Genomic DNA, 12,058 nt, shown 5'->3' with positions numbered 1-12,058 from the left:
TAAGACTGTGTCTTAAAGCCAAAGTCTGTTTTTAAAACAACAATTACTTCCAGAATCAAGGCTGGATGTAAATTTGAGGTTAAATTGAATTTTCTCCTGTCTCATTTAGTGACTATTTACCATTTCTGTGTTAGTCCCTGAGTTTGGTTTTATTTATCATAACACTACCCACTAATCTTATCACATTCCCCATCAGTCATTGTTCACAAATACTTATGAGCAGAGAAATTCAGAATTTTATGTGCTTTGAAAGATTGGAAGAGGATAACAATTATAGATTTTAAGATAAGACTTGCTTGCTGTAAGTGTATTAATATGTCTTAGTTTAATAACCCACAAAAGTTGAAGCTTTAGTACTCTTTGAAAATCATGCTATTCTTTAATGATGTTTAGGCATTAAGATATTAAGCTATCAGAGAGTCATGAATGAAAATCAACACTGTTATCTGCTACATATGCTCCGTGACCCCAAAGTAACATTACAAGGTGGTTAGGAGCCCACATTCCTTATTGCTGACACCATAGCCAGTCCCAAAGTCTCCATTAGAAGACAAAGGGTTGAGCTGGGTCACCCTCCAAATCCCTAGAGAGCTCCCCTAGCTTTAGGTATGACAACTGGGTCAGTCGTGGTCCCACACAGTGGGGATGCCTATAATACATATTTATTTATTCCAAGGACCACTGAAGGGCATTTCCCCCCATATACTGCTTTTCCTCTTAATTTTCATTTTTTGAGAACTTCCCCTTCTAGCTTTGCTAGATTTCAGCTCCAGCATTCCCAAGTCCCAAACTTCATCCATCATGAGATGGGCCCCCAACTGATCTCTTTAAGACTCACTTTCGGAGCAAGATAAATGTCTTTTTCCCAAAAGAAACCTCCACCCTAATACATGTTCAAGATTAGCAAAAGAAATTGCTTCTGAATCAGTTCATTTGGGGGGGGGGAGGGAGTGTGTTTAAATCATGGATGTGATTAATGATCATAGTACAAATACTTCCCAATTTGATACCATTATATTTTTGTTTATTTTTCATTATAACAAGTATTAATGCTATATAAAAAAGTAATATTCACTTAATTTTTCCATGTAATTTAATGGGAAAGAAGAACTCAAGATATACAATAGTGCCTAGAACAAAGTGTGTACTTAATAGATATCTGTGCATGCTTTGTCTTTGAGGCAGTAGGTTCATATTCCCACTGCCTTCTTTGAACCCCAAACACCTCCTAGGTAAAGAAAATTCGGTGGCCATTGTCAACTTCCTTTCTGCCAGGATAGACTGGGATAGATTCACCTGACAGCCGAGATCCACGGGGACTTTTAAGCTGTCTTCCTCCTGACACAGTGGACACTTTACCTTACTTAATATCTGTTTAGCTTTGAGTCATCAGCTACATGGGAAAGGAAAGATGACAGTCCCATGCAAAACAGGGCTTCATCAGTTTCAGATTGCAACGTGTTTGCTTGTTTTGCAGAGTGGAGCCCAAATCCATTTTTCACCTTCGGTCCCTTGATGCAACATATTCTCAGAATTGCAGGGCTCACACAGTTTATGATTGACTGTCCCCACCCCCCGCCCCATCCCCTTCTAATGAGAAAGTTTAAAATCTACAAGAAGTGCTCCATGGAAGTGCTAATGATTTGTTTTCCTTAAAGTTTCCAATTGCCCAGTTAGAAAATCACAAACAGGTCATTTTAATTTCCCTCAAAGCCTGAAAAAGCTCCTCCTCTCGCCCTTCCACCACCTCTTCGCTAGTTGTCTGGTGTCTAAAATAACTGGGTATTTCTAAAACATTTCTGTGTAACTGGGGATGTAGGCGGGTATAATAAGACGTTAAAAAAGAGCAAAGAAACAAACAAACCCTTCCGTTAGCATCAGAGACGCATTTTCAGCTTATTAGAGAGCTGACTACTGTTCAAAGAACTCTATGTTGAAGCGATGGCTTTGGATGATTTTTTTAAAAAGAAAAAATATTGAGGATCTTTTATCACTATCTGTTTTAATGTAATTCATGAGCGCTTTTGCCAAGAGCTGTACAGAAATCCTCCCCCCAAACCTGCCTAAGATGGAAAAAAAAAAAAAATCGAAGTGTGAGGTTCAGAACTTGAAGAATTGAGGCAACTAGAACTCCACATTCTTTGAAGTCCCCAAATCTCCTGCCTGCTTATTAAAAATGACAGGCTAAAAAAATAGTGTTAGAAACAGACTAAAATAAAATCTTTTCAGTCTTGTGATTCTCTGACAAATATGAATTTGAATCCCAAGATAGGTAGTTCAAAACAGAAGAGTTAAATTAGCCAATAAACAGATGCTGCAATTTCCTTAAAACTGGTCTTGCTAACCCAAAAAGTACGAATATAGAGTAGAGGAGAAGGCCAAGAGCCAACTACCCAGCAGTCCATGGACAATCTAGGTCCTCCAAGAGGACCTGACAGTGTAAATGAGCAACAGCTTGCACTGAACAAATTCACAACAAAATTGCTATGCCCAGTGCAGGGCTGAGTTCTGGAGAAGCAGCTCTTGACACAAAGTCTGTGGACCTCAGACACAAAATCATGTGTCCCCTTCATCGGAGGCAAGATGAGGACTGGCAGGCAGAGTGTTTCTCAGCCACATCACCTCCACTTTCCCACAGCCTACCTGTGACACTTCTCTGGATGGACTGCAGTTTGCTTCACTTCCGGCCCCTCCCTATGTCAGCAGAAAGAGGGGGGAATAAGGAAATTCCCTGTTATGCCCTACAGTGCTTCCCGGAAAAGCCCCATCCATGCACATGGGATGAGGCAGAGGAGAGCGAAGGCAGAGCATTCACGACCCACCACCAGCAAGTACAAAAGGCTGAGACCAGTATGGGAGTGAGTACGAATGGGGTGCTGGTTCATGCAAGGGTGTCCTATGTTTCCAGGTTAAGTCACTTCTACCTGGAAGATCCATCAGTCCGTGTGAAACCTGAGGCCCAAAAAGCCTCAGGAAGTAGAGGGATTCCAGGAGGAGTTAGGACATGGGTCTCAACACAGATACTCACTATAGGAAACCCACATGGACATACAACATGAAGGCATTTATTAAACTGTCAGTGAATGAAGAAAGAAAGAGAGGAGAGAGAGAGAGAGAGAGAGAGAGAGAGAGAGAGAGAGAGAGAGAGAGAGAGAGAGAGGCTGAACAATATCAACCAGGTTAAAAAGAAAAAGGAAACAGACAGATAGGCATTATCTTCTGGTGTAACTGCAAAATACAGGCTCTTATGAAATGGAAATGACTTGCTTCAAAGATGGAACTGAGCTGTTACAGAATCAAAGGGCGAGATGCAATCTTGAGAAATTACTAGGTAGAGTCTACCTGCATTCAGGTGTGACCATGTACAGATTAGTTTAGTAAGTTAATAAGGCTAGCACCACTAATGTCTGGCCATGGCTTTTCAAAGTCTGCAGTGTGAAAACTTACCTTTTCAACAGCAAATGTTCTTATTACATATTCTGCCAGTAGTTCTGTTTCTATTAAGGTAACTTTAATGTCTTTATATATCTCTGTGTCGTCTGGCCAGTATTTGCAGCATTTGACCTTTAGAAAACAAAAAAAGGAAATAAAGGGTTTAGAGTTTGTTTTTTAGTTCCCCAAATGATGGGTCACAGTATGATTTACAGGATAAAATTTGCATGAAGACCAGAAGTTAAGCTGTACACTACAGAGCAAGGTTTATTTTCTTAGATCATGTATGCTTTTCTTCTCTCCCCAGAAGACAAAATGTGAGCTGTAAAAGGAGCAAAGCCTAGGAAAATGGTCTAAAGTTAACAGATGGTATTTATACTGCAAATATCCCAGTTATAGTAACCATTCATTTCCTGTTTATCTCAACTTAGGGAATGGCCTGGAAAAATCAACTATAAAAGGTAGTTTGCAAGTTTGCAATATTTTAGCTCCTCTGAATTTTAAATTACTTCCAGTTTCAGGAATCGATTGAACATTTTTGAGAAGGAGTGAGCAGGAAATCAAAGCCAACAGTAAGATCAGATTTTTTTTTTAAATTTTTTTCTGAGAAAGGAAGTAGCCATGTGGTTTTCCCAATTTAGAATTACAGGTTCATTTTAATCTAAGTAAAGTCAATACACAAACCTTAGCAAAATCTGAACACAGTATTTCCATATTATTGAAAGCCTGTAATCTGAGGATTTTTCAGGTGGAAGAAATTTGTTAGGCTTGACTTCTCCTAGTAAATTTTTTTTTGGTCCTGTAGCTCTTGCAGATTTCAGCAAAAGCTTGGGATGAGGAAAGAGCAGGAGGAGTGAGCAGGAAATCAAAGCCAAGTCAGATTAGAATTTTTTTTTTCTGAAAAAGGAAGTAACTGTGTGGTTTTCCCAACTTAGAGTTACAGTCATGGAGGTGTCCGCTGGACTCCGTCTAAGCCTCTGCGGCTCCGTCTTGAATTCCTGGCAGCTTCATCCACTCCTGTCACCACTTCTCCAGGATACACTTCTGTGCCTCTGTCCCCGTTCTCCAAGTGATGAATTCCATTTCTAACTTCTTTTGTGGGCCTCTCCCTTGGAGGTCCTGCCAGCACCTCAAAGGCAATATGCCTAAAAGAGAATTCTTTGTCCCCCATCAACTACACTCATGATTCCCTATGTTAACGATGCTACAATTTCCCCAGTTACCCAGGCACAAAATCAGTGATTCCGTCTCTAAGACCGAACCAACTGCGAAGTGTAAGACATTTTTGAAATACCTCTCCAATATGTTTTCCAACTTTTTATTCCCTTTGCCATGATCTTGGTTTAGGATCTGGCAACTTCCTGCATGAACATTCTATTCATACCAGCACCAGAAAAAACCTGCCAGGGGGTAAAGCCAATGGCATTTACTTGCTCTGCTCAACATGCATCTATTTCCAACAGAAATTAGAATATGTAATAGAAGTTACACGTGGGCCCAGCATGTCAGGTTCTTTTTCCTTTGGCCACAACTACTGGGCTTATCCTTAGCTTTTACTACTCTCCTTTCTACCCACTATGTTCAGAGACAAGTAATTTGCATGAGCCCCAAACAGATCTCATGATCCAGATTCCTACTCATGCCATTCCTTCTGTTTAGAATGTTCTGCTCACACTCATACTCCCAGCTGAAAATTTTATCCTTTCTTCAAAGATTATCTCAAATGCCACACCCCTTTAAAGTCTAGATGTGAGTTTCTCTCTTTCTAGTCCTCTGATGAAATGTGCATGTTTTGCTAGCATGCTTGATACCTGCCTATTACATGCCACCATGTAAAGGCATCTTATTGCTTATTTCTGTAAATCCTGCAATATCTCCTATCGTGTCCCATAGACACTGAATATCAATAGATATGTGTAGAACTGAATTTTATGGAGACAATGAGAGCGTCAGTGTAGGAAGGAAAATCCAAGATGGTGAAAGTTTACAAAAAGAAATATGGACTGAGGTGACCTTTCCCAGAATGCCAAGCACCTTGGTACTCTAATGCTTCCAGTGTGGTACCGGCTGGCTGTTATCTTAGCCGCTTCCTATGAAACTTTCTGGCAGCCGATTCAGTGAGGTTTCGGATAAGCCTTACTACCTTTACTTGGCAAGAGGTAGGCCAGACACATCAGGAGTTGCAGATATAGTGCAGCATAAGACAAAGATGGTCTCCGCGTTCAATAAATTTTTAGTTCCCATTTTTAGTCCTCCCCCCGCCCCTAGCAATGGGAACATAATCTGTGACTTTACAAAGTATAAATACTTATACATATTATGGTTTACCCATATTTCGAAGATTTACATATCAAATATTCCAGTACACGGGAGAGCTATAGCCAGGAGATCCCGAGGTTGCCAAAGGACCAGCCACGCCCCTATGGGACAGGTGCCACCGTTTGCTCCGCAGAGAGAGTGAACCACGGAAAGAAACCGGGTCTGCTCCAAAACGCTTGGTCAGATGCTAACTCAGCGCCGCCGCCGATTGCTCTATAATGAGCAGTAATTAGGAGAAAGGGAGCCTTGGGGTTGCTTCCTTCCAGAACGTGTTTGTTGTGGACAGAGCCTTCTCCTGTGCAGAGCACCTGGGCAGGCGGACCCAGAAGAGGCGGATGAGCCATTTCCAACCCCGCCCTCTCCATCTCATCTCCCGGAACATCCTGAAATGGTTCACCACATCTGTTTTTAGCCTACGAAAACCTTTCTAACTTGGGTTCCTTTTAGTATCTTTTTAACTGCTTGGATTTGTGTCAAGCTATAATTTTGCTTTTTAAAAAGAAAAAGAGGAGGAGATGGAGGAGGAGGAGGAGAAGGAGGAGGAGGAGGTAGAGGAGGAGGAGGAGGAGGCGGCGGAAGAGGAAGAGAAGGAGGAGGAGGAGGAATGTATGCTTCTTTCTGGATGCAGACTTTCCATGCCTGGCTGTGAAGACCATGCAGAGGTGTGAAGACCGGTGGTTTTGTGGCACCTGCAGGAGCAGAACCAGACACTCCTCTCCTCAGATGCAGGCCAGGCTTGACTGCCTTCTGCAGCCCAGTGTTACCTGCACAATGTCCAGGAGAGGCTGTGCCTCCATACACCCTAATCTTAGGGCCGTGGTCGGCAAACTGCGGCTCGCGAGCCACATGCGGCTCTTTGTCCCCTGGAGTGTGGCTCTTCCACAAAATACCACGGCCTGGGCGAGTCTATTTTGAAGAAGTGGTGTTAGAAGAAGTTTAAAAAACTTGGCTCTCAAAAGAAATTTCAATTGTTGTACTGTTGATATTTGGCTCTGTTGACTAATGAGTTTGCCGACCACTGACCTAGGGCAGCAGCCTTCAGCCCCGAAGGGAGGCTCTGATCACGTTCAGTAGCTGGTGCCCGGAGCTGGGTCCATTGGGCCCTCCGTCAGGCACCTGCTACCGAGCCCTGCTGTGTGCCTCCCAGCGGGAGGCTGCAGGGTAGCAGGATGTGGTCCCTGCCTCCAAAGTGGGGGCGGGGTCACTGTTGGCTTTAAAATGCACAAACATGAAACAGCACAGAAAGCGGAGTAACTGCAGGATTTCTAGCTGCCTGAACAAGTTCTCCAAGGTGGGTCACTTTAAATGGCAGCCCAGATGACCCCCAGGTACAGTAAGGTCAGATGACCCCTGGCAGGCTGGAGCTGGAGCTCCCCAGGCTGGCAGCACATGACTGTGACCTTCAGGGCATCCTGACTTGGCTGGAGCTGTGGTTGTCAGGCTTCAGCACGCAGCAGAATGCCCTGCAGGGCTTGTTACCACACCCCAGTGCCCACTCCAGGAGCTTGGATTCAGTAGGTCTGAGGATGTGGGGCCCCGGGTTTGCATTTCAACCCAGCTGCCAGGTGATGCCGCTGGTCTGCGGACCACACTTTGAGTAGCAAGGATTTAGACAACACAACTGGCCTGCAGAGTCTGGTCCTCCCTAAGGCTGATGTGAGCTCGGGCAAGTTACTCAAGTTTGCTTAAGGCTCTTCTTCTGTAAAGAGGGGGTGATTTTAGTTCTTACCTCAAAGTGATCTATGATTAAGTCAGGGGTTACCAAATTTGTCTGCACACGGAATCACGTGGGGATGGGTGGGAGTGTATTAAATTCCAAAGCCCAGGACACACTCTAGGCCAATTAAATCATACTTTCTGGGGTGAGACAGAGGTGTCCATGGTTTCTTGTAGCTCCTCAGGCGACTCCCAAGAACAGATGAGTTTGGGAACCACTGGATTAAGGGACATGATGCAATTAAAACATCTGCCCCAGTGTAAGTGCTCACACAATGGAAATTCTTATTTTTATTAAACGATAACTTTGTGATCGGGACCCTAGGTGGCCATAGAACTTCAGAGGGCTAGGGGCCACTAAGAGGGTGGAGACGTGGAGTAGGGTTTTCTGGAGAAGGAAGAGGTTAACTGAGCATTGCTAACTATGCATGGTTTATGGGCGGGGGGGGGGGGGGGAAACCACAGGTGAAAAAAGAACCAAGGGAAACTCCAGCATTTCCTCTAACCCAGTGGTCAGCAAACCGTGGCTGGCGAGCCACATGTGGCTCTTTGGCCCCTTGAGTGTGGCTCTTCCACAAAATACCACGGCCTGGGTGAGTCTATTTTGAAGAAGTGGCATTAGAAGAAGTTTAAGTTTAAAAAATTTGGCTCTCAAAAGCAATTTCAATCGTTGTACTGTTGATATTTGGCTCTGTTGACTAATGAGTTTGCCGACTACTGCTCTAAACCTCTTTCCTGCAAACCTTCTTCCAGGGACTGAGAAGACTTGGGAGAGTGGCCAGAAGGTCTGTTCTCCCATTAGGGCGGTTTGATGGGCATCCAGCAGAAATTAGGAAGTGGTGTTTGCGATTTGTGGGGAGGAAATTCATATCAAGTGAAGCTGTGAGGCATCACAGAGACAGTCAGTTTCCAAACACTCGTTTTCAAGGTCATGACAGCTGCCACACATAAGCCTTTAACGCTTGGATTTTGCCATTTGGAATCACTGCATTTGCACAACCGGAGCCTCATTTAGTGGCTCAGGGAGCCAAGTGACAGGCTGAGAGAGGAGAGCTGGCTCTGGCCAGGGCTGCTCACCATCCCCTTCATTCCTTCCATTTCCCCGTGTCCTCAAATGAAGAAACAAAAGACAGGCCCAGGGAGGGTGAGTGACTTGTTTCAGGGAATGAGCTACTAGTGTGGAAGGCAAGGCTGCAGAGCCAGGTGTGGCTCCGAGCACAGGGCGTTTTGGGAGGATGGCATTCAAGGTGTATCATCCTTTCTTCAATCTTGCCAGGTCTGGCTTCAGGAACAGATGCTAAGTAGGAAGCCTTAAAAATGACTTTAGCTTCCGCGCCTTTTTGCGGGTGAGAGACAGTATGTGGGGTGGGGAGAGAGAAGAGTAGAAGCACAGTGAAACCATCACTCATTTTTTTGTCACTGATCACAAATTGCTGTTTCTGCTGGTGTCTCCCCCCCCCCCCCCCGGCCCCTCCGCCCCAATCACCAACTCTACCAGTTGCAGGGAGGAGCCTGGGGCAGAACGTGAAGGTCTGTTTATGTGCAGGGGTCCAAGGACTCAGAAACCCATGATTAAGAAGGATTAAGGAACTGAATGTTAGTTCTTCAGTTGGGTCCACCATAGTGTGATCTAATAAACATTACTTCCTCTAAAGGGGTAGAAGGGAGAGGGAGGGAAAGAAAGGCACTCTTAGGAGTTTTGATTCCTAAAGGGCTTTCAACAGTCAGTCTCTCTCTCTCTCTCTCTCTCTCTCTCTCTCTCTCTCTCTCTCTCTCTCTCTCCTAAAAAGAGACACTCAGAAGGATAGCAAGAGCAAAGAGGCTGCTTGCTACTAAGTAAAGTTACCCCAAGAACCCCAGCCAAGAGCAGCTGCCAGTGAGGTTTCCAAGAGAACAGATTTATTGTATCCTAACTCTTTTATTTTTTACTGAGCTCTCACAGCAATAAAAACACTTCCTCATTTAAATATCCTGAAAATACAGACTGCTTTGGTCTCTGTGCATCTACGCAATGAAGACGGAAGTGCATTTGCTCTTTTTTTTCCTTTTTTTTTTTTTTGCTAACTTGTGAGTCATACCCGAGCCTCAGTTTTGACATATATAATATGGGTGGCAGCACTGATTTCTTAGGGAGGTTGTAGAGATTAAATAAGATAAGATGTATAAAGACTTAGTGTAAGGACCTGGCTTATAATAGGTTTCCCAGCTCCTCCCTTCCAAATCTGTTTCATTTGGCCCTGGGGTCTCCCTTGGGCACCATCCTTGAAGCCTATTTCAAAACTGGCACAAAATCAAGAGCTTCTTCTGGAGGTCTGGATAGCTTGAATTTGGGAAAAAGCCATAGAGCCCCAGTAAATCAGCTTCACACCACCAGGCTCCTGCTCCTGCCTGAAGTTCCTCCCACACGGTGTCTGGTTTTCTATCTGATCTTCCAATTGCATCTATTCACTAATATTATTAATTGATGGACATATAATACTTCCCATACATACAATATGTTATACAATATTTATAATACACACAAGGTCACATCCATCCTATATAATAAAAGCCTAATATGCTAAGTGTCCGGTCATCCATTCAACCAATCAAAGCATAATATGCTAATGATATGCTAAGGATGCTCAACCACTCGCTTTGATGTGCATTGACCACCAGGGGGGCAGTCGACTGGTCCACCGGTAGCTATGATATGCACTGACCACCAAGGAGAAGATGCTCCCACTGGTAGGTGAGCTTGCTCCTGGGGTCCAGCCTATCGGGACTGAGTGAGACAGGTGGGACATGCCCTGGAGTCCTCCTGTGGTCCCTCCCCATCTGGCCAACGTTCTGCATCCCTCCCCAGCCCAGATTGTACACCGGTGGGATCCCTCGGCCTGGCCTGCGCCCTCTCACAATCCGAGACCCCTCGGAGGATGTCAGAGAGCTGGTTTCGGCCCGATCCCGCAGGCCAGGCCGAGGGACCCCACTGGTGCATGAATCTATAATATTTGTTTTCATTACTGTAAAGAAACACGTGGCCTGATGCCTCTTGTGGAATTTAAACATCATGGTACAGGCCACCCAAGAAGTTTATCTTGTTACTTTTCTCTCTCCTACCCAGCGAGGTCAGAGAGCATCAGCACTTCCAGGAAACACATTTATCCAGACAGCTTGTTCCCCACCTCAGTCAATAGATTTGGCTTTGACTTTTAGCCATTCCTCAAACTTAAGTCCTCTTGCCAAAGAAGGGAGATTTGCCAACCACCGAGGACAATAAAACGTGTGTCACATATTCTAAAGATTATTCTGAAAGAAGAGTTTCAGAAATCTTTTGTGCAATGACAGCATTATTAGTATATGTAGATATATATTTGCTGAGGTACATCAGAGGGACTTAGTGATAAGGGTGCAGTTTCTATCTCATGGCAGACAGCCTGAAGCTAAAAGATATAAACCCCATGTTGGTTCTGAAATATCTATTTCCCCTTTACTTTTCACATTCCTTCTGTGGACAGTGTTCTCCACTACATGTCATAGGTCTCCTTTAGCTTTTCCCTGGCAGACTCTGCTTCTTTTTAGTAAGTTCCAGCAGGAATCCAGTGACATCCTTGGTCGTTAATTCATCTCGTTACTATACTCACTACTGGCTATGTGAGTGGTCCACTTCTGTAATCCAGCAGCACCCCCACAATTTTCCAATCAGGTTATCCAAACGCATATTCCTTGATCTGGAGTTTTGTAGGACCAGGAAGCAATCTACTCGACACCTTCTTGTCAGGTGTGAAGGGGGCTCTTGGATTTTTCATCAGAGAAGTATCCAAAGCCGCCTACATTCTCATTGCTAGAAACCCTGTCCCAGAGAAATGGGGCAGCAGCTTACGCCATAAGATGTGGTCCTACCCTGGTCTTCAACATATGGCAGAGACTTCCAGAGAAAACATTCTGAGGCAGGGAATTCTGTTTGCCTGTTAGCCTACCCAGTTAAATACTTCTTTACTTAAATTCCTTAATTAGTGAAGCTAGAGTAGAGATACTGATGTCGTGCCACTTGGCTAATCTGAAAGGAGTTGTATACAGACTCTAAAGCTACTCACTGGATTACTATGACTCTTTGGCCCTCTTCTCCTGGGAAGCCCCCAGCATTTTCTCACATATTTACTTAGCCAGATAGCCTCAAGCCTTCAGGGAGAGGCAGAGCAAGGCCAAGGAAGATGAATTTAGCAGATTTGCAAAGTAGAGAAGGAAAAATAGAATTCCACATCAAGATGACACATCATTTACTGTTTTCCAACAAATTATTCAAGGATATACCTATAGTGTGCAAAGTGAGGGAAAATTCTTCAATTTTCAAGAGCTCATATGAGCAGAACAAAGACCATACCATATTGCATCCAATTACACCTCCAAGAAACCACAGACGTGTGCTGCCCGAGTGGGTCCCAGTGTGATGGGGGCTATGCTTTCAAAGCTCTCAGGCTATGACACATTTGTCCCAGGTGTACCTGTCCATCTGCTACACATGCGGGCCCCCTACCCGCTTAAGCGCTTTATAGACACTAGGGCAAGTGACCTCCTACATGCACCCCAAAGACAATGGCAGATAAAGTTA

The 12,058-nt window shown here is 44.3% G+C and overlaps 1 protein-coding gene across 2 annotated transcripts in view; it reads right to left on the bottom strand.

Moving 5' to 3' along the window:
- The window catches only part of PTPRM (protein tyrosine phosphatase receptor type M), a 642,938-nt gene that overhangs the window by 29,779 nt on the left and 601,101 nt on the right, over positions 1-12,058 (bottom strand). For both annotated transcript variants that reach the window (XM_079785235.1, XM_079785234.1), the window contains one exon: positions 3,448-3,564. In XM_079785235.1, the coding sequence (XP_079641361.1) occupies positions 3,448-3,564 (117 nt within the window). The remainder of the gene's footprint in view (positions 1-3,447; positions 3,565-12,058) is intronic.

The sequence above is a fragment of the Cnephaeus nilssonii genome (assembly GCF_951640355.1).
Source record: "Cnephaeus nilssonii genome assembly, chromosome: 11".
NCBI lineage: Eukaryota > Metazoa > Chordata > Mammalia > Chiroptera > Vespertilionidae > Cnephaeus > Cnephaeus nilssonii.
Note: the sequence above shows the minus strand (reverse complement) of the source record. Positions and strands in the feature narration are given on the sequence as shown.